Below are 22,837 nucleotides of genomic sequence, written 5' to 3'. Positions count from 1 at the left end.
AAACGACATTTTTTTGAGATTCGGAGCGAAGCGAGGTCTGGTTTTGGAGCGGGGGTGGCTTGCTAAAGGATATAGCAAAAGATGTGTGAGAGCCTTCAACTCTCACTCCTTTCCTTGTAAAAGGCAGGAAATTCCCCAAGTTTTGCAAGGTATATCTTGCTTTACTGGGCTTTTAAAAATAACTTCCTTAAGTAATGGTGTACTTTCCTCGAATAATTTGCTGTTGCGAAAAGCTTGGAAACGTGACTGGAGGACTCCCGAGCGGCTCGCCGCCCCGCGAAAGAGGCCGCATCCCGCGCCCCTCGCCTCCCCGCTGGTGACCGGGGGCGGCGCCGACCGGGCGGCTGGCGAGGCCCCGCTCCGCCTTAGGCCCGCGGCCTCCGCAGGCCCCCGGTGCCAGGCTTTCCTTCGGCGGGTCGCGAAGAGCTTTGGGGGGGAAGAAGACCGATGTTTAATTAGCAGCTTTGGGAGGTTCTTGGAGACGAAAGCAGCCGCGGCAGGCGGGGCGGAGGGACAGGCCGTGGCGCGGCCCCGTCGGACGGCGGAACGCTCGTTAGCGGGGCGCAGCCCGCGGCGGGAGCGCGGCGGCGGCGCACCGCCTGCGCGGCGCCGTTTCCACGGCAACCGCCGAGCAGCGGCCGGCGTGGGAAGATGGCGGCCAGGGAGCAGCCGAGCGAGGGTCGTTTCACTTTCCGCGCCCTGCCCCAGAAAACCTTCCCCGGGCTGGAGAGCCGGGACACCCAGGACCGGCTCCTCAAATGGTGGGAGGGGGAGAGCCCGCTGGTCCGTGCGAGGCTTCGCGGCCTCGCTGGGTGGCGGGGAGAGGACAGGCGGAAAGGCGCGAGCGGACGGCGGCGGCTGCGGCAGCGCCCTCAGGGCCCCCGCTCCGCAGTGGCGGCCAGTCCCTGGCCTGTTTTTTTTATCCTCATTTATCCTCGTTTTCCAGAATTAGACAAGACCTATTTCTGCTTCGCGAAACTGCTCCGATAAGCAGCTGTTTTCCCCCCTCCACCCCTTCTTGGGGCATCAGGGGGGATTATAAGAAAGAACGATACAGAGAGGAAGAAAAATGTATAATTATTTGTCAGGAGAGCAGGACTTTGCGTAGTGTATCTAGACAAGTTTGGAGAGTCAGTAATACCCAGTGTGTCTGCAGAATACTACATCTCATGTTTCCATTTCAGGTCCATGCAAGGCAGGATCACAGCACAAGCATTCAGTTTTGACCAGCCATTTAAGCCCTATCTGAAGGATGAATTTGTTATGGTAGCTCTAATTCCTTTATATTTAAATTCACTCTTTTGTGTGTGTGTGTGAAATTATAGCTATTGGAAACCTACATAATGGAAAATATTATAGTAATGTTACATGCTATTTTGGCATAGTCTACTCGCTGTCTTGCTGGAAGTAGGAGATTTAGGTGTGGTGCTCAAAGTCTTATTTTGTGGATTTGCTGTATTGTCCAGTGAAAATATTTTAGTCCGTGCTAATGTTTCTCTCTTTTAAGAGGGAACAATTTAGTCATTCAAGCCCAAGAATGGGAATCTGAACTGGATGCTGATCTTGGCTACCACCTTTAATGTTGGGAAGTCCACACAGGGATAGGTTTTTTAATGGTGTACATGAAGTTAGTACCCTTGGTAACAGCTATTCTTGCTTTGTCGCAGCAACTGTACTGGGCAATTAGACATGCATGCATACCACATTTCTGAAAATGCAGGATTTTTAAACTTACACCTTTAAACCATTAAACTTGCATCATTATTTTATACTGGAATTGTGGGTTCTCAACTTTTTGAGACTCAGTTCCCCCACTGACTTATGTTCTCCATTTTGGTTGTCTGCAAAGTAAAATGTGCTCATCTGTTTGAAGAGGGAAAAAATTATCATCTGTAGTTTTAAAAACAGTGAATCTTTTTGTTTTAATTTGTTGTATGGATATTTTATATTATTATCCCAGAAGAAGAATTCATAATTCCAGGACTGAATTCACTTGATATTTTAAAGAAATTCACTGGAAAACATTTCAAATGATTGAAGTTTACTAACAATGCATTTACCATCTCAATGCTTGTCTCTTTTGAATTAGAAACATAAAAATACCACAGTGAAATGAAGAACTCTGAGAAGCTGAGAATTAATTTGAGAATAAAGAGACTATTACATTAAATAGCCTGATCTGTCTGTACCCCAGAAAAGTGATGCAGAGACTGAAAAATTTGTCATTTTTCTTAGCAGCTTGTTCAGTGATTGTTCACTCTGGTTGCATATGTATGCATATGTGTGGGTTTTCTTAATCAACTTATCTATCATCTTCAACTTGACAGCTACCAAATCGCTATGCATATCTCGTTTTTTATAAATAGATAAAAACTAATAATAAGACTGACCATTTTAAATCTTAATGTAGAACATTTTCTCCATTCTTTCATTAACTTGTGGATTTACTCTGTGCCTGTTTAATGATTTTTGTGTGTCCCTACACGTCTGCAAGCTTCAGCTTCCTTTTCGAAACGTAGATATTAGAATCATAATTAGCATTTCATTTTGAGCTCAAGAGCATTGCATACAGAGGTAGAACTCCTTTATCTCCTCTTCTTTTTTCTGTAACTCCAAGGATTTCCTTCATCCTCTTTGCATATTCTTTGGTACTTTACTATAAAATCCTCATTGCATACATAAATGAAAATATCTTGAATATAGAAATAAAGACACTGGCTACGCAAAGTTACAGAAACATGTATTTGGTGGTATGATATTTTGTATCCAAACTAAAAGGTTTACTTACTATTTGGATCCTTATAATTTGTTTTAAAAATATCAAAGGCAATGTATGATGTTTTTATGTTTCATTTCATTAACTCTTATCTCTTATTTGAATTTTATAGGCATTTTTTAATGATCAAAATGTGATCTCCAGTTTAAAGTTGCTCTCAGCTTCAGGACAGTGGACTACACTGGGTAAACTTAGAATAAATTAATATTAAAGAAAAAAGTCTGTGCTGTAACTATTTTCTTCTAGCTTATCATTTTGTAGTAATGGTAATTCATATATCCATATCTTCATATGATTGAAATATCTTCAAGAATGACTCTTTTTATTAAACAATAGGAAAAGATTCTTACCTAGTTTATTATTAAGTTGTCAAGTTTTACACTTTTTTTCCTTGAACCTTGTATTGATCCATAAATCAAGCTACTGGAAGTGTTTGTAAATGATCTATAACATCCGGTTGACATGGTCATGTTGTATCCAGACATAATCAACTGTGCAGTATTCATGGAGCTACTACCTTATTCAGAGATAATATTTGGAGAAAGACACTATTCTATGGACGCAGCCATGCTACTTAGAGGAAATCAAAGATTATTGCTGTATTACAAATTGAAACTGAGGGAGCAGAAGATTAGGTAGAGCACACTCCTGAGATTGCATAAATACACTATTTGTACAGTAAGAACAACCTAGCTGCAGGAAGAGAGCCGTGTGATAGGTTGCTCTGTTTGTAATCATGGCATAAGGATGTCTTCTCATTTGTTGCCATATCATTAACTGATTATAACAGTTGGTTATGTCTGTAGATGTAGATGACACATTAAAGGAAAAAAAAGCCAAACAGAAATAGCGTGTAAGCTTGTGGCAGAACTTTATAATTGCATTTTTGATTATGTAAATGAATGTGTTAAAGTTTCATGCAAATTGTGTGTGATAATGGAATGGGACTTTATGCATAATATGAACTCTCATATCACCACAGTAGTTTTCCTTTATAGGTATATTTAAAAAGGGCATTGTGGGAAGCCCTCAGTTTTTCAGTTTGTCTGTGAATAATTGTATTGCGTTTATTTTAGTTTATTTAATTAAATTTTGGGAATTTACTTACTTTTCCATTTCTACTCTGGAATTGGTATAAGTATTCCCCACTGTATACTGTGATGCTAGATGTTGCCACCTTTTTGCCAGCAAAATTTATTTTCCTAGGGTGCCGTATCAAGATGTTAAAACAATTGAAACATAGAAGATGCAAAGAATCTCTCTGTCTCGAGTTTCCTGTCAGGTGCCTCTTTTTCATTCTAGGAAACAAAAAGAAAATAAATACATTTCAAAGCATGGGCAACCCTTTTTCTTTTCCTGCTTTGGGCAAGAATCTTCTTAAACTATCTGTCTAGCCTGTGACTTGCGAGTCCCTATAGTGAGGAAGGTCAGTAGGTTACGTGCCTTGTGTTAAAAGCAAAGGGTCACTTGCCAAGTATCCCAGCTTCTTAACTCCTGATTCTCCTGAGTCTATGTTAGCACATATGTAGGTAATGCATTTTATTCTGAGGACTGGAAGGGCTCCCTCTCTAAATCCTCAACAGCTGGTATACCCCATTTGCTCTTAAAATTTCGTCTTCCCATTCTTTGCCTATTTTTGGTGAGGAATGTTGGCACATTTTTCTATACTTAGTCTTCATGTGCATTTTTTTTAAATATAGTAAGAATAAGTTTTGAGGGGGAGGAAGTACAAAATCATCTTCCAGTATTTTCTTCTTAGAACATTTAGTTAATCCACATATGCTGTTTACTTGTCACTGTGGAGTAACTCTTAATAACAAGTTTCTTTTCCTGCAAGAAGATAGTGGAAATGGGCTTATTTTGCTTTTTAGAAAATCTGAAGAAAATGACATAATCTAGCATTCAAATTTATTCTCTTGCAAAAAAAAAATGCTTTTTTTTTTTTGCAGGGGGAGATATTCGGGATGCATAGTATGATAAGTGGGGTATAGGTAGTTTCGTAAAAAACTCATTCTGCCCCCTCTGTGAGCTTGGGCAGAACATGTTTATGTACACACATCAACAAAGCTGTATCTACCTTGTAAGATGCTGTCAGCATTATGTAAAATATCAATACAGAATTACTTTACTGGAGTGTTTATTTTCATAATCCTTTTGTTTTCTTCAGGCTGCAGTCCATTTTTTCTCTCTAAATAAAATGATAAATTATCTTTCTTTAGCATCCACTTGGTCCTGGTTTCACTTTCATATTTCTCTCTACCTTTTCTCTGTTACTTGCCTATCTCCCTTCCCTAAAATCTAGGTGTTCTTTACTACTTTTTTTTCCATCTCTTTTCTCCTCAGTTTTGTTTTCTTTATTCTCATCCTCACCTTAATTTTATCAGACCCTAATGTCCTCAGTCTCCATTTGTTAGTTCAAAAGGTGGCATAAAACTTGGAGTTCCCCAAGTGTGCAAACTGTACTCCTGCCCCCTCTGCCCCACCACGTGCTGCGATTCTGGATAGAATCCGCAATAGTACCTTGTCTAAAGGACTCCAGCTTTAATACGAATTGAAATACAACATTTTAGGTGAAGAATACTCAGGGATATTCTCTCTTCTGCTTTATTTGATTAGACAGATACTTTTTTTTATTACCCCTCCACACACCACAATTTTTTGCCTGTTGTCGTAGGGATGTATTTTTCCCTCTTCTTGGTTACTTCCCGGAGTACCTGATAGTTCTGTCATGTGCTTTAAGCCCTCCTCGTCTCTTCCTCTCATTTTTCTGAAACGGAGGCAGCAAAATGAACATGATTTGATGTGTATCAACCTACATATTAAGTCTTGCATTTTTAAATAGCTACAATGAAATGTAAATAGCAGTTTTTGCTTTGACACATTATGGGCCTTGCACCTGTCAGCAGTCTCAGGGAGGCAGGACTGTATCTGCTTAAACTCAATTAACACTTGAAAAGTTATCTTCAAAGGTATAGGGATACTGTCTTTTTGTGTAAACAGAAGTTTAATATTTGCTTAAGAAAGACTCTTAGTCGCCATATGTGCTTTAAACTCTAATGATTGCTGTCTTTAGAATGAGGTTTAAAAATCTTAAGTCAGCAAGTTTTCTAGACTGCTGCTGCAAGTTTTCATTTGCTAAAATTTTAGATGTTATTTGAACCAATAAATTGTTGGTCTGCACCTTTTGCTTTTAAATACCATCTTTTTAATACCTGAGCATTAAACTTGCATTGTGTGTGTTCTATATTTAATTGTTTTATAAATAGTAGATTGCATAAGGTTTCCCTGAAGTACAATTTTTTCTTAAGCTTTGGAGGAATTCTGTTTTTCTTTTTTTTCATGTTGAAAATACGGAAGTGACAACTTAGATACGGGGAATATATCTCATTTGGGATTTAGCTCCCCATGTTCATTTAAAAGCATACTGGCAGCACTTTATAGATGTTCCAGAACTAGCTGTTAAAAGAAGTTCTGCTTCAGTACTTCTCAGCTCTTTGTTTTCCACTCACAGAGTTGTCACAGAACTGTCAAGACATTACTTCTGCCTATTTTATTGCTCACTTTTACAGTGTCACTAGAACTGGTTACTCTTCTGCTGGAAATTCTGAATCTCTAATTCCCAAGCTTACCTCTGAAATGGAGAACAGGAGCTTCCAGCACATTCAAACTTTTCTATTTACAGTTTGTTTTTCTAAACTACTCAATATGTAACACAACTCTTGATTGATCTTTCCTGATGGAAGTTTTCATAAAATCTTGTTTTGGAGCAGAGCATGTCTCTTCCTCCCCCTTTCCCTCCCCCCCAAATAAAATCCTAACAAAGCGAAGGCCTATAAATAGCTGAATTTCTTATACTTTGAGCTCAGTAACTGGGAAAATGTAAGATATGTGCTTTTTGTTTCAGGTCATTTAACATTGGATGTTATTAATCTTGAATCAGTTTTTAATTCATGGGTCTTTCCAAAATCATTCCTGTGTTAGGGGCTGATTCAATTACTATTAAATCTTTTATAAAATGTCTATTTATATGAAGGGGAGTCTGACTGAGAATTAGAAATTAGAGGAGTCGGGGGGGCGGGGGGGGAAGGAAGTAAAAGCAAATAAAAAACCTTCAGTGATTTTTTCCTAAGGTTTTGGGGCTCCAAGTCATGTTTGTTCTGACTTGTGATTTTTATTTTATATTTTGATTATTTTTTAATAGTTACCATGTAGACAGCTAAGAGAATGTCCTGTACAATTTCTTGGATAACAAGTACCCTTCTCCATAGCCATATATGTAAATGTGAAGCCAAGCAATTAAATAGCATGCTTTTTCCTATAGTTGATTTTCTTTGCATCATATTTTCCCAATAAATTAATTGTAAAATTTCATGCCAACATTTTCAGCTTAAGTACAAACACATTTTCAAACAGTCAGTTTGTAGATTCCTTTAGTTTTTTTTCTTAAGAGTGATCAGATAGGTGAGACTCTTTACCCAGGTTTAGATATCAAAATGCCAGCCCTACTCAACTTATGAATAAATGATCTCTACGTAATGATATATGGAAGAAATCCCAGTGATTTTGGGGGAGTGCAGGGGAAGAGAAATGTTAGGCTATGCTATGCTTGCAAAGATTAAAATCAAAATGGAATATCACAGATTTATGCTCTTGGAAGCATTACAGTATGTACATCCCTTTTTGACATGTTTCTGTTCTTGAAATATTGTCATCTAGAGTGAAATTTGGACTTTTTCAGAATATTAGTCTTTTGTGAATTTTTAGGTCAGTTTGGCAGGACACTGCTTGCTTTTATGTTTAAGTATACAGTCAGCAGCCTTCTGATATTGTGATGTTGTCATCTAGTCTCCCATAGAGGGAATCTTTAGGGGAGAAAAGATAAACTCATGGAAAGTTGGAATTTTGTGAATATTATCTTTGCAGAGCTGCATTGCCCTTGTGCTCTCCCTTGCGCTCATGTTCTCTCTGTCTCTCTCTCTGTCTCCCGCCGCTCTGTTTTAGAAACCCCTTGAAAGGTATTGGGGGACGTCGCCTCAAATATGAGTAGAGAACACTAACGTTTGCTTTGAATACCTGAACTATGGAGAGCAAATGGAACTGAACTGAGCCCTAAGCTTGTCAAACATAGGAGTCTAATGCTGGTTGGGATGTCATAGGGTATCCAACATGTGCATACAGCTTTGTAGATGTGATACTGCGTATAGAAAAGATATGTGCCCTTATGGGCTGGTATTTGGTTAAATAAAATACTATAGGGCATCTCCAGTGGCACTTGATGCCTATGTCTGAGCAAGGAGATGATGCCTTGCGAGCACAGAAAACAGGCACATGACAGAAAAGTGTGCTCTCTACTTGGTGCTTGCAGAGAGAATACTCAGAGTTCATGCACGGAAGCACTGGCTACATCTTTTTTGGGGGGGTAGAATTTTGAAATGTGATACAGCCAGCTAGTAAAGCTTGCAGTAGTTTTATAAGCTCCAGAATAACATTCCAAAAGGTCTGGATTTATCACTTAACATACAGAATTGTGTCCGTTTTTAAAAAGCGTTAAATCCCTTTTTTACTTTGTGAGGAGTTAGTAGCAGTTAGTGACTTTTGTACTTCAATCCAAATTTGGTGTTTTCTCCTCAGATTCTTTAGGGCTTAAGTTGTGGAATTATGATGTTCTAAGGCATGGTGTTAAGTTTCACATTGTGTTTCGTCTATTATTTGCTTTGATTGATAACATTGCCAACAGAGGGAGCAAATGCATGAGCCTTCATGTAAGGTAGCGTTCAGATGGATTTAATGTTTTCTTTGCCCTTGTTTCTTTCTTAACTTTCTTTGGTTTTTTGAGGGGCTTTGTGATTAAGCATTGTACCTATGTGATCTTTAATGTTTTTTAAAGAGTATGCCACACACAACCATTTAGAGAATTATTTCGGTGCTCTATCAAATTATGAATTACTATGAAACCATTAGCGTGTGGAAATTCTCCTTTTCTATTTAACAGAACAGACTGCAAGTGAAGCCTTCCTATTGTATTCCAGGTTCCAAAGTGACCAAAATTGAAGCTACAGTAGTGCCGTGTACACAGATTTCAATGTCATTTTTTGATCGTCTGTACACAGAAGGAGTTGTTAGAGAAACTGGACATATTGTGAAGTGTTACGATGACTATTATGATGATAGTCTCATCTCTGATGAATTAAGGAAGGTCAGTATAGCACTCAATAATTTCTTATAAATGTTTACACTCTGTTAGGTACTGTAAGGACACATCTTTCGGCATTTTTTTTTCTTTCGATATGTGCTTTTCAAGGTAAAAACAGAGATCTATAGCCATGTGATATAAATGACCGAGGTACTCCAGTTCCCAAGTATGTCAAGACAATTGTTATTTTTCAGTTGGTCCCTCTTTTTTGTTTGGTTTGGGGGAAAAGGTAGAAGCTTCTTCTGCTCATCCTTTTCATAAGTAGTCGCTACCTGGGAAGTAAAAAAATGCAGCCTCGTTTTTGCCTAGGAGGGGAAAACAAGTGGTGCCAGTGGGAAGTTCTCGTGATACCCAAAGCTGCAGGTTCACCCTTTGTTCTAAATAGTTTATAAAATTGAAAGTGCTCAGTAGCTATATCCTGAAGCTTTCCTGAACAGAATCACATGTGGAGGTATTGAAGGAAAGGCATCTTCATGTATTTTAAACTGAAGCAAAGAAGAGGAAACTAGGAAAAGGGAAATGACTTTGAAGTGACCACTGAAAGAGGACCTCAGTTTTAGGGGTCTTTTGGAAGCCTATGTAAGTAGTTCAGGTTGATGATAGGAAACTTAAAAGAAACATAATGTTTCTGTTGATTTGCTTTTTTAATGATTGTCTCCCCCTGCACTTTAATGGTGTTTAACTATGTATATTTAGTAGTGTTCACTTTCAGGTAGCATAAGCTCAAATAAATATAACTTCCTGAACAGACCTGCAAGGTAAAAATTGTTTGGTACGTTTGAGTGGAGGTGTTAGAGAACAGATTATTTTGAAGAAGAACCTCTCAAACAGTGGCACCTTCTTAATCAATGTGTCTTCATTCTAAGTGTTTCTTTTGACTTCCTAAGCCCAACCAAATTTCTATTACTTATGTTTGTTTAGCATTAGCAAAGCACAGGCTGGGAGAACTGGATTTTGCTCTTCCTTGCATATATAATCAACAGAAGTACTTAATAATTACAGAGTTGCACTCATTTGCACTTGGCAAACCCTTTGAAGACAGTGTATTTGAGCCAGAGACACTGGTTACAGGATGTGGCTTGAAAAACTGGTCTGTCTTGTGAAGAAAAGGACTGAGCTCAAACTCGTGTTTGAATCTCAGGTTTGGTTTGCAGACTAGCAGTTCAAAATACTACGTATTCAGTTATAAGCTGGGTATATTGGGATTTTTTTTTTTAATTAAGTATATTTGATGTGAAAAGCAAGAGGCAACATTTAAAATGAGATATCATTAGGGTTTTAGTCCCTTTTTGTTTTCCTCCCCTTGGAAGGGGTGCACGTGTCTGCATTTGGAAGTTGAAGGATTCACGCCTATTTGAAATGAACATGATTCCCAGTCATAAGACTTAAGATAGCAGAAAGAATTAGGAATCAGAATCTCCCAAAAGCTGTCTCAAAGCGTTAGGTTGATTAGTCAGCACCCTAGAATGGTAGGTAGACTGTAGGGGGCAGCAGACTGTCTAGTCTACTTCTGTCAGAGAGTGGACCTCAGCTGCAAAACTTTCCTTTTTTTTTTCCTGTCTGCAATGTCTTCTCCTCTTGCTTCCATCAGGAAGGGGATTGAGATATGTGCGAGGTGCCCATCAACAGCAGTTGCTGCCCTGGGCCTTATCTGCTCACTTCTGTAGCGATGATATAAAGAAGGCCGGAGAGTGTTAAGCTTGACCCATTTTCGTCTGTCTGTATTGGTATCTGCGGTTTGGCTGATGTGACTCAGCCATTTTGTAGCCATCCTGAGTTACAATTCCCGTCTACCCTTGCAGTGGGCAGTGTTGGGTCCAATCTGGGAAGACTTCTGCATTCATGTAATATTGTTGCAAAAGGCAGGTGGGACACGTGGAGGCAACTGGATAGCATGTCCCGCTTACACTCAGATGAATGTTCAGTACCATCTGCAGTAAGGAACGGTGCGGATGTGAGTGATTGCCTCTGGATTTCCCTTAGGAATGTGTGATAACAGACGTAGTCAAAGTTATCAAAGACAAACTAATTGGCAGTGATCAACATACCAAATATACCTAGATTATTTCCAGACTATTGGTTGTTTCATTAGCAGGATGAACCAATGAATTACAAGACTCTTGAAAAATCTTCCCATATCTCTTGTGGGCACACATCTGACTGTTGATGGTTCTGCTATTATATCGTATCTATAAACTGTGAACATGATATTAATTGCATTGTTTGGAAAATAATTTCTACTTAGAGAAAAATGTTTATTTGTTTCTATCCCTATTTCCCGTATTTTATATGAACGTGAACTCTGCTTAGCATCCAGAAAAATAGCTGTATCGTTTATGTATTTAATGTCAAAGAGATTATTTAGATATTATATGCCATTTGACCTTTTTATTATATTCTTGTTCCATAAGGCCTTACTTCTGGAAGATTCAGACTGTTATGACTTATTCAGTCAGTCAGATCGCAAGGAGTTTCTGTTTTGTCTTTTTAAGCATCTTTGCCTTGGAGGAGCTGTCTGTCAGTTTGAGGATGTACTTGGTCCATACTTAGAAACTACAAAAGCTTTATATAAAGACTTGGTGAGGTAAGTGCTTTCTGGTTTTGTACAATTACATATGTATGTGCTGTGCATAGACACTTGGTGTCAATTTGTGTAAATGCTGTGCATTACTGCTTTGAAAATTGGGATGTTTTTAATCAGTCTTCAAACTCATTTATGTTCAAGTATTAAAATAACCTGTAACAATGATAGCACTTCAATGACAAAATATGTACACTTTTAATGGCAGCTGTCCTAACTAAAAACATTATACTGTATTATGGATATGGTCACTGACGTTTTATAATTCATTCCCATTTTAGAAATTTTTGTTTCTGTAATCCTCTACTGAAAATAGGGCATGCTACTGGAACTAGATTGTGTTCAATTGTGTTCAATTGTCATTGATATAATTTCAGCTATTGGTCTTTGTATATATATGCTTTTGGACTATTTTCAAGCTTTTGGTTTAATATTTAAAAAAATTGAAATACTTCAGTTGAAATTTTTTGATCTTTAAATATTTTATTCCAGCTGATTTTTTTTTTTAATACAGTTGGATTTTGCCATTCTCAGGTCAACAAATAGTACAATGAAACTTGCAGTGTAAAGCTAAGGGGGTAGAATCTGGCTGTTAACATGACATAGTGGACTAAAACATTTTTGGCCCAGTTTGATGAATGGAATTGTTTGGAATTCATTTATTTTTTTGCTTGAGATTAGAGGCGATTGATCACAGATGGCAATTCAGAAAAATGGCTATTTTTCCCTCTGGTTTGATGTACACATAGGTGAATTCTTTGACCGACAGAATTTCTTACTTCCCAGTTAGTGGGAAATGGAGTGTAATTAACAGTTATACAAAGACTCAATCCTAGCTGAACTAATGAGAATATAAAAGTCATCAACAATATTACTGAAATTTAGTAGTGTTATAGTTTGCCACCTACAGTGAGTATAGGTGGGCATAGGATAAAGTACAGTATTATCCTGAACAATGAAAACAGTAGCAGACCTCTGATATGTGGAATAGTACAAGAACTCTGAAAATATGCATTTCTAAGCGATGCACTGAAATTTGCAATACAAAGACTTCAAATTGCTTAAATAGGAACTGTGATCTTTTTCTCCTTCAGTTGTATTTGGTATGGTGTGATTACCCATTGTTATTTCATCTCCTATTTTAAGACAAGCGAATTAAAAAAAAAATCACGTGTAAGATATTCATCATTGAGTTTGTTCTTAACGTGTCTTTGGTTAAGCTTAAGAGTAAAACTTAGGTGTTTGAACAAAGATACAGTGAAAGTACCAGATCCAGTGATTCCTGCTCACTTGAGTATTTCCTGACTTCTGTAGCGCTTGTATAAATGTAGCTTGCTGTATCCAAACAGAATATAAACCCCAGACTACTTGGCTCTCTTTTTGGATTTTTTTGTAATATTTAAGCAAAGAAGCTTACAAAACTTTAATTACCTCTAAGCAGCTTTCAGATTTTCTAATTGTCCATACTTTTCAGGGTGCAAGTTGATTCAGTCCTATGCTGTTTCTCAGGGTCATCTAAAATCAATGATTAAAGTAGCAGTAGAACAGTTTATACTTTTGAAAAAAAAAAAAATGAAATGAGAAACTGAGTGATAAAACCATTCAAAGAAAATTTTAGAAATAACTAACTTGTATTGCTACATTTATTAGTTTGAATATTATGATTGGTCACCAATGATTTCTTATTAGTGTGAACTTCATTTTTGGCATTATCGTAATATCATACATAGAGAGAAATCAAGTGTATTCTTCAGAAATGCATAATATGATGGAAAAGGATTTATCAATTCATCACTCACCCTCCATTTTCTTTTAAATAGTTCACTTTGCACTTGAAACAGCCGTTTGCTACTCTAATCCTTGGCCTTAGTTCACTCTGCATTGAGTACAGCTGTTTCTGATCTTGTGTTGTTAAATGACCTATGACAAAGTGCCAAATCTAATCAGTTCTTTCACTTTCTTCCTTTCCTTTGCTATTTGTTTGTTTGGGTTTTTTCCTAAACAGGTTAAAACTTTGTTCTGAAGCATTCCTCTTCTTTGCCTTCATATTTCCTTTCCCTATAATAACACCTGATCAGGATATTAAGTAGTTCTTGTTATAAAGATAGGCATCTGCCGAAATCTTGCCCGCATTTTCATCTTGCTTTCATGATTTGCATTTTCTAGCCCCTCAGCCTTTTCTGTATTGACTCCTTCCATGTTTCTGTGTTTTTTCTCATGCCTGCTTCTTTTTTCCTTTATTTGTGTCCAGAGAAAACCTTTCAAGGTCCATTACATTGTTTGTTTCTTTTTCTTTTTCTTTTTTTTTCAGTTGTCAGCTTCCTTTCCATTCTCCAAAGTTTTAAAATACATCTATTCACTTCACCTGATATAACTATTCATCTGCCATGTACCTCTCCATTTCCTTGCCTATAATGTCTGTTGTTTTCTCACTGTCCAATGGAGATAGCATTAACATTGGCTAGCAATTGAAAAAGCCCATCACAATTTAACTAAATTTTTTATCTTACTCCCTTGATATTAACTTCTTTGACAATCCCATCAGAAAAGCTCTCAATCTTGACATTTCAGACTCTGCTTTTTCTCCCCCCTCACCACCACATTTGTCTCCTGCTTTCTCTCTTTCCTCCCAGCCCCCAGTTTATCCAAAGTGGTGGTGTTCTGTTACCACCTTCCTAAGAGAGAAAGCCAGTGAATGGATAAGCAGTGTAGCTCTGATGATGAACTCTCATGCCACAATCTTGACTTATTTCATTTCTAATTTCTGGTCTATGCTGTGCACTGTATCACTTCATTTTTGTAGAAATTACACTGGACAATAAAGCAAGGAGGATTACTTACTCATGGCCTCTTATTTTCTGTAAACTATTGCACATGACAGTAATGGTCTTGTAAATTCGGTCTACCAAACACTCCACCTTCAAATTCTTGTTGAAAACCAACTTTTCCTTAAATTCTTCTGTTGTAGACTGTTATCCTGTGTCTGGTTTCTTTTCATCATGGATTGCAATCTTGTTGGATATATCCTACTGTTTGGAAAGTAACGTTGAAAATTTATCATGGTATTTAAAAAAGATTCTGTAAGCTGCGCTACCTTAAAGTTTTAATTTTTAAGTTATGAGCATTCAAAACACTTGGTGAAAAGTGGACAGTACAAAAATTATTACCTACTAGCTGACGTGCACCGAAAAACTGGAGTCCCCACAGATGAACTTAGTCTTATCATGATATGCTTATATATGTTATAAAACGCCAATGTTTGGTCCTGTAACAGTCCTTTTTACAGAAGACCAGTCTTGGCTTAAGCATGAAAACTTCTACAAAAGTCTGTCTAATGCCTGGAGTGGCAGCCTTTTACGAGCTTTTTCCCACTTCCCTTTCTTAGTTTCCTGCCAGTAATTCCTCAGTTCTAACTCCAGGGCACTTAAGTTAAAAATAATGTCAAGAAGCTTGACATTTCATTTTATTAAAGCATTTCCATGTATATAGCTTTATTATGAGAGAATGCAGTAATCTTTTGAAATTAACTCTTCTAGATATTTTACAAACACAGCTAGAGAATCCCAAATAAAACTATTAAATTTTATTTTGTAAAAAGACTAATAATTACTTTGTAATGTATTTATGCAGAACTTGTTGTCTGTTACTAATTCAGCAGTAATTAGTGTGTGACCAGTTGAATCCATCCAAAATCTGAGCATGTGTCATGCCCTATTTAACCTAAATAATTTTAAAAATACTTTATGTAATATTTTTGGATTAGTTAAAATTAAAGAACATATTTACATGACAAAACATGTTAGTTAAAATATACTGTATGAATCTTTGTGATCTAAGTTAATAAATCTTGTCTTCTGTACTTAACGCCTGATTTTTTCTAATCGTGTCTCTCCAGGACGACAGCTGCTATAGTATCTTGTACTCACTGTTCTTTTCTCCTTCCTTCTATGTTCTCTACACACCCTCTACACACCCTTTCCCCTGTAATAAATCAATTTATCTGAAGACACTGAGTTGCTCTTTTTAAGTTTGGAAAGCCTAATAAAATATTGCCCGTAAGGTTAGGGTATAAGTAGAACTTAAAGTGAATTGAGAGATGGTGAGGAAATTTGTTCTCCATAGAAAAGAGAATAGATGCACATTACAATGATTAAGGAACTTCCATATTCAATTAATAGTATAGGAAATAACAATTTGGAAGAACAGAGTGGGATATTAAGATAAAGTTATTATATATATTATTAAGATAAAGTGGGATACTAAAAATATTTTTATGAGAATATTATCCTCATCAAGAAGACAAGTTAGTTTTTTCTAAACTTTTAAGGAAAAATACCAAATAAGCATGTCAGATATAAAGGCAAAATCCTAGTTTCTTTCAAGTCAACAAGAAAAGTCTCATCTGATTTTGGCAGATATATTATTTTGCCCTAAAAATTAAAGCATGTAAAATAAGCATTCAATCTGAAAAGTGACTTACAGGAAGCTAACCACAAGGGGAAATTTTCTCAGTTTCTAGGCAATGGAATAAATACAAAAACTTGTTCTCTGTCTCCCATTTCCTCAGTATCCTAGGTATATCTTATATATAATAGAAAAAATAAGAAACCAGAAATTGAAAGTTGTATTTTTCAGACAAAAGAATGTGAGCCCAGAAAAAATTAAATACAACTGTGGCTTTTGAGGGTGGTGATACATGGTAGAAAGCAGTCATCCCACTACCCCTCTCTACCTTGTTCTGAAAGTTGACATTCTCTCAGCAGAGATGGTTAAACAGTGTCTGAACTGCTGCAGTTTACAGCCCAGTAGGTTAGCATAAACTGACATCCATTTTAGTTTATCTTAATGTGCTGGGCTGTAAACGGCAGTGGTTGAGAAGCTGAGTCATGAACCAGTTGAGCCGTCCCTGCTGGGAAGGCAGTAATCTCTAGAGGGGTGGTAAGGCAGACAACTGGGGCCAGTACCAGTTGCAGCAATGCTATCTTAATCCACTGCTGAGTATATCCACACGTGAGTTACAAGGAAAAATTTTGAAGAAGCCTTACTGACTCACTACATGGAAGATCAGCTTCACAGTACAGACTTAATGATAATTCATACATGACTGTCATTACAGATGAAATCAGTAAACCAAAAAGTCAATCTTTTGGTTGGGTAAAGAGATTGAATCAACAAAAATGATGGTTGATTTGGGTTTTGTTTGTTCTTCTTATAAAAAGAATCTTTGCAAAAGCAGTGCTAATAGGGGACTGCTGTCATAGACAGCCTGGAGCTGTGGTATACAACTGGCCTGTGTTTAACACACATCCCCTAGCAATTTGGCTATATTGGGACCTTTCGTAGAAACTGAACCTCTTTATGATAAGGCAGGTTTTGAGCTATGCATTTCGTACAACTGTATGGAGTTTATAAGGCTTAGCTAGTCGATGGTGAGTTAATGAAAATAGGAATCTGTGAAACTGGATAAATTGGTAGAAGTTACATGCTCTAATTTATGAAGAAATGTAAGCATCACTTAAAAGCAGACCTGAGGAAAAATATTTAAATACAATATGCGTTGAGAAGGTGTTGAGATGTCTGGTCAGTTTGCAATAATATCTTAGCATTACTACTAATTATGGTAGAAGAAATAGCAGTTTTCACAACAATCACAGTCTAGAAATATAATGATTCAGTAATCATAATATCATGCTAAGATGGCTAAGATGGCTAAGATGAGAAAAAAAAGATCTTAAAACATAATCATATATTAATTAAAAATGAACTATTATCTGCATTTATTTACCAGTACTGCTGCTATTTCTTGTAGTCTGTAGTAGATGCCATTCAGTTGCAGTTTTTTTCTTCTACGAATGTGTAAAAATTAAGACAAATATTTTAACAAAGTGTTTAGCTAAATCACTATCATTATATATCAAAGTGCAGATTTTATATTGGAGTCACCCAGGCCTGGGTAATATTGGTGTGATTTAGTAGTTGAAAACAGTGAAACCAACCCAACCCAGATGACTAGATATATTTTCATTCAATAGTTTCCAGTAAAGTGTTACAATATCCATGTTATCTAGGACTGTTAATATAGCTTTTCGTGGTCCATGTGGCACAATTTGAAATTTAACTATTAACTTGAACATGATAAAATTTGAGCAGGAATATGGTGCATATGTTCAAAATTTGCTTATTAAATGAAGGACTCTAATATCTGTGGTGTAAGTATTAAGCTTGTATTATTTCCCTGTATTTCAGTGTTCAAAAGAATCCAGAAACAAAAGAAATAAGCATTACTTCTACCGTCTTCAGAGTGTCTGCATATGTAAGTACTAACAATTTTTTTGTACAGGATTTTACTGGAAGTAACATGCATAACATGAAAATAATGAATTGAATTGACATTTACACAAAGAAAAATTAATATTCATTTTAAAAGGGTTATTTTTACGTAGTTGTCACCATTCTTTATTCTTAAACCCTTTCCCTGATCTCATCCTGCTTGCACTCTTTAGTAACTCTTCAGCAATAGTCACCACTTAAAGTTTTATTTTGTAGCTCACCAAAAATAGGTTTACTGGATTACATTTGAAGTCATGATAGGTATCCAGAAACTAGTTTATGAAAAAAAATGTATCTCTAGGTCTGAGTAACTCTGCTTATATATGTACATGAAAGAGCAGTAAGGATTAAGAACCCACTCTTGACTGTAGTTCGGTTTTTAGAAATGCTTTTAGAGAGCTTTCTGAATAGTCTGTATTGCATCTGCTTTTGTAAAGACTGCGAGGCAGTTCAGTACACAAAAGAGTTAGAACGTTGAAATGGCTACTACCCTCTTCTCCCCTCCCTTCTCAAGTCTCATTTCTGTGTGTTTTTCTTGCAAAATCATACATTTACCATAAAGATGAGTTTGAGAATGGGCTGTGTGTTTACTGGATTCAGTGTATCTGCCATTTAATTGTTACAGTAAGGCTGAATTACTCCTAATTCTTCTTAAGTAACCAGAGTATATAATAATTACATCAGATGATGTACCCACTTCCAAAAGAAATAGTTGATGTCATTTTAGACTACACAAACTTTCCTGTAACTTGCCAATAGCCCAGTTGTTCATCTGTGGGTCATTGTCTTTTAACTGCTATGTGTGATTCATAGAAGACTTGAAATGTTTTCTAAAAATGAGCACTTTATGGATGTATCACAATTTACCTCAGTTTACTAGGCTGCAGGCTTCAAATTAAAAAAGAAAAACAATAACAGAAACCTTGGTAACTTGGTATTTTTCTGTTATTACTGTTTTTCCCCACATTTCTGGATCAATAATAGATTCGCATCAACTTTGCAGACTTCTATGTTTAGGCAGACCTGTTATTTAAGAGCTCCCCTAGCTGTCTTTGCTGTACATTGAGTATCATCATTTAAAAAACAAATAAACAAATAAACAAACAACTAGACAAATTTCAGCAACATTTTGAAAATGAAGAAATGGATGGGCAAAAGGAAATCCAATGCAAATACAGAGCATGCCATCTCCATAGCCTTCGGGGGAAAATCCCTATAGCCTTCAAGGAAAAATAAGGCTTTACAGCAGATTCTGAAAATATGTGAGGCGAAGGAGAATTCTGAAAATCTTTCCACTAAAGAACATCCTGAAGAATCTTCTCTCAGAAAAGAGTTTATTCCAAAGACATGCTCAGACTTGAAACATGAGGTTACTTCAAAATGAAAGGCTGCAATGGGTACGTCTGGATTGTCTGCAAGTTCTATGAATCAAAACTCCCTAAGCTCTGCTTGGAAACTACAGGAATGGCGCTTACTGGAACACAAATGTCTTGTGCTTTTGATGAAAAGTTCCTCTAAAGAAGACAACTGTACTTCTGCAGTAGATACAATTTCTAAGTTAATTTGGTACATAGCCATAGAGTGTGTTAAGGCAATCTTGATGTGGAGGTGACAATGCATGAGTCATATTTTCTTAGTTTGTATCTGAAAGAAACGGACATAACCTCTTGGCCTGACATAGAAAAATTGAAGCTGTTCTGGTGAAAGTTGCTTGAGCATCAGCTGAGAAGTTAGAAGAACCCACATTTTTGCAAACAAGATTAATAAATGGACAAGTAAATTTACTTGTATACTTGTAAAATTAGGAATGATATCAGGAATTAAGAATTTTATGTAACTTTATCCTGACACCATCACTCCCTTTTTATTTTGTTTAAGCTATGGCTAAGAAGACCTTGTTTAGGAAACAATATATATAAAAAAAAGCCTGTTAAAATCAGATAATACAGAGAGATTAAGATGGCTGCCTTCATCAATATACCGAAAATTGTGTCTCATGTCTCTTTTCTAACAAATCTGTATCCACAGATATATATCTTAGTAGCGTGGGCATGTCAAAATCAGTGATGGAAACTGATCTATTCTTTGAAAGTGATACTGTTTGTTTAAAAAGCAGTTTTGGGGCAGATCTAGTGTTTAAATAGTAAGATCTCTTAATCTAAATATTTCAAGGTATTAGGGTTTAGTTATGAATTTCTGTAGATCTGTATCAAAACTCTGTAGACCAGGATGTTACAAGAGAAATAATTTTAAATCATGTGACCACATACTCTATTGAATTCCAAGCTTCACAGCTTGCATATAATGAAACTTCATTAAATCTGAAGTATTTGGATATTAATTGGTATTTTAGAACTTTCTTTACCTGAGCCTTAAGTATAGCAGTGTTAGAAATCTCTGTAATAGTTTATCCACAAAGTCTTTTTAAAAGCTTGTTGATAAAATAATGCATTTTAAAAGATGTTTGGCGTATATTTCTGTATTATTCTACACATATGTACTCTTGAAATCATCAGCTGATTATCTGTGTTCCTACAAAGATGAATTAAAACGATCCCACTCTGACATCAATAAATCAGTGAAGTGTCACACCAACTCCACATGTCTGAACCAAAGTTCAAACTGGTAAGATTCTTAATTCATTGATAGGTGCCCTATTACTCTAAAGACAAGAGTAACCCTATGTAAATTCCAGTGCATTTATGCTAAAATGTTTTAGTTTTTCTTTTTAAATGACCTGTTCACTGACTAAAATTAATTTAAGAACCCCCCCTTAATTTAAATTAGATTACATTTATTATTTTCCTGCTATCAAGCTTATCAAGCGTATTCTGGAATTTCTTGAAATGCCTTATCACTAAAACTTAGCTTGGTTTTTTTTCCTGTCTTTTTCAGCAAAGTTTCAGTGTGCTCTCACTGCTTTTAAACAGTCAAAAACTCAACTGGTATTGGTTGATTCATTAAGGACTGCAGGCATGGGATTTCCAATAGCAATGGGAAATCAGTTTAACTAACAATTACATTTTAATGTTGGTCTTCTCTTCCTTTTTGGTGGGCTTAGGTTATTTTTGGATCAAACTCCAAAGACATTGTGATGCTGAGTATTGTAAAAACTGACTTAAAGCTTGCTCTCTTTAGTGAAATTGAGAATCCAGTGTTCCATACACCTGAATCCCTACAAAATGCCCGAGGACAGCTAGGTATCTTAAAATTGGAGCCACAAAACTTGTATGCTGTGTTGCTTAAAACAATACTATTTTTAGCTTTCTCTATTTCACTGTTTTCAAAAAGTGGTGAGAATAAATGTATCAAATCTCTACCAGTCTTAAACAATGCTTTTAGGGTGGTGCTTATCTTAATTTAAGATTTATAGTCTTGAATAATTCCTCAAAGGAAGAACATCCAGTATAGAGTTCATTCTCTTCTAAACAACAGGAGAGAAATTTGGATGCCCGTAACAGCCACTGGATAAAATTCACAAATTGTCCTTGAAGCAGAAAATGGAAATGAGGTCTTTTCCCTCCAAGTTGACTGCCTTAACCACTAAGATAGGGTGTTACAGTTTTCATGATTCCTTGGTCCAAAAAAAGATGGACTCTGCAAAGTAGAACAGCTTCAACAGAAGAATGAGGGAGATCTACTTCTAATCTGGAATATTCTGTAGTCTGGGAATTTAAAATTTTCCAGGAGAAAATGGGCACTAGACTCAATATGGAAATTTCCTCTGGTAAAACAGGAGACAGAATTTACATGTCTTCAAATATTGTGTAAAGGTGGCAGGGAGCAGAAGGAAGCTGTTACCTGTTTTAAAAGAAAGGTGGTGTCTGCTACATGCTTGTTCATCTGTTAGATGTTCAATTACAAGACTGAATGCATCAAGAAAAAGGAAACATCTACTTTCTGAATCCAGATAGGATTTGAAGCAGGTGTCCAGCTTTGCTGCCCTGTCAAGACTGAAGCTTTTATTGACATGCAGACAAGCAGGGTGTTAATTTGGAGAGCCTAATTCTTGTCGTGTTGGTTGTCAGGTGAATGTAGTATTTTGGAATGAGAAATTTGGAGTTAAGTGTCTAAATTCTGTTTAAGCGCTTTCTGAGTATTGGCAAACAAACTTTTAAATAACATTTTGAAGATGTTAATAAGAGATAAAAAGAGGGTTTTCTGAAATGCAAATATTTAAGACTAAGCAGATGCATTAGCAAATGCTAGGTGAAAAAGAATTATTGATAGAACAACTTCACTTATTAATATGTAGTTCCTAAATATTTTTCTATTTCAAAGGAAACATGATGGGATCCCCACTTATTTTATATTTTAATATTGTACGTTGTTGTGTGGAGATACTGCTTGAATAAACTCCAGTGTTTGTTCTATTATGCCACCAAATAAATTGTTACAACTGAAACAGAATGATACATTTTATTCAAATCGTGTGAATATTCTTATTGGTATCCATGTTGTCATTAATACTGTTTTCTTTTTTTTTGCCTTGCTCAGGATGAGAACGGCCTGTGTTATCCTTCAAACAAAAGCCACGAACAGACGTTTGCCTATTTGATTGTGGACCCTTTCAGACGACACGTCCATACTTTGTATCACCGTTTCGGTGGAAGCATATTTGGTACCTAGGCACTAACCGGGTTGTTCCCCAGGTTTAGGACGGGGATGTTCTTTCTACAGGAACTCAAGTAGAAATTGCACTTCTGAACGGCTACGTGTTTTATACAGATGTTACTGTATGGTTAGTGAAAAAGTTTAGTATAGTTTTTGTATAGTTTTCTACAGGCGTACTTTGTGAGGCTGTTTGCCTGGCGGTTTTGCCCCCTCTTCCCCCACCCGTGTTATCTAATAAAAAGCGTTTCTCCACAAGTCTCGTCCCTGTTCACGAAGCGCCTCCGCGACGCAGGAAAGCGAGGGAGGGGAGGCCCCGGAGTCAGCGAAATCTCTGCAGCGCCGG

The 22,837-nt window shown here is 36.7% G+C and overlaps 1 protein-coding gene across 3 annotated transcripts; it reads left to right on the top strand.

Annotated features, from left to right (window-relative positions):
* The first annotated feature begins 250 nt into the window (after positions 1 to 250).
* CFAP300 (cilia and flagella associated protein 300) lies at positions 251 to 22,749 on the top strand. 3 transcript variants are annotated; one of them, XM_026109458.2, is made up of 7 exons: positions 251 to 471; positions 1,185 to 1,266; positions 2,889 to 2,961; positions 8,806 to 8,972; positions 11,381 to 11,553; positions 17,797 to 17,863; positions 22,378 to 22,749. In XM_026109458.2, exons 2-7 carry the CDS (start codon positions 1,189 to 1,191, stop codon positions 22,507 to 22,509), a joined length of 690 nt encoding a protein of 229 aa, XP_025965243.1. In that variant the 5' UTR covers positions 251 to 471; positions 1,185 to 1,188; the 3' UTR covers positions 22,510 to 22,749. The 3 variants fall into 3 exon arrangements, with proteins under 3 accessions (XP_025965243.1, XP_025965242.1, XP_025965241.1); XM_026109457.2 differs by lacking the exon at positions 251 to 471 and adding an exon at positions 531 to 761 and having other exon boundaries at positions 11,462 to 11,553; XM_026109456.2 differs by lacking the exon at positions 251 to 471 and adding an exon at positions 531 to 761.
* The last annotated feature ends 88 nt before the right edge of the window (positions 22,750 to 22,837 follow it).

This window comes from Dromaius novaehollandiae, chromosome 1 (genome assembly GCF_036370855.1).
Source record: "Dromaius novaehollandiae isolate bDroNov1 chromosome 1, bDroNov1.hap1, whole genome shotgun sequence".
Taxonomy (NCBI): Eukaryota; Metazoa; Chordata; class Aves; order Casuariiformes; family Dromaiidae; genus Dromaius; species Dromaius novaehollandiae.
The sequence above is the reverse complement of the archived record's forward strand: the minus strand, read 5'-3'. Positions and strand labels throughout refer to the sequence as shown.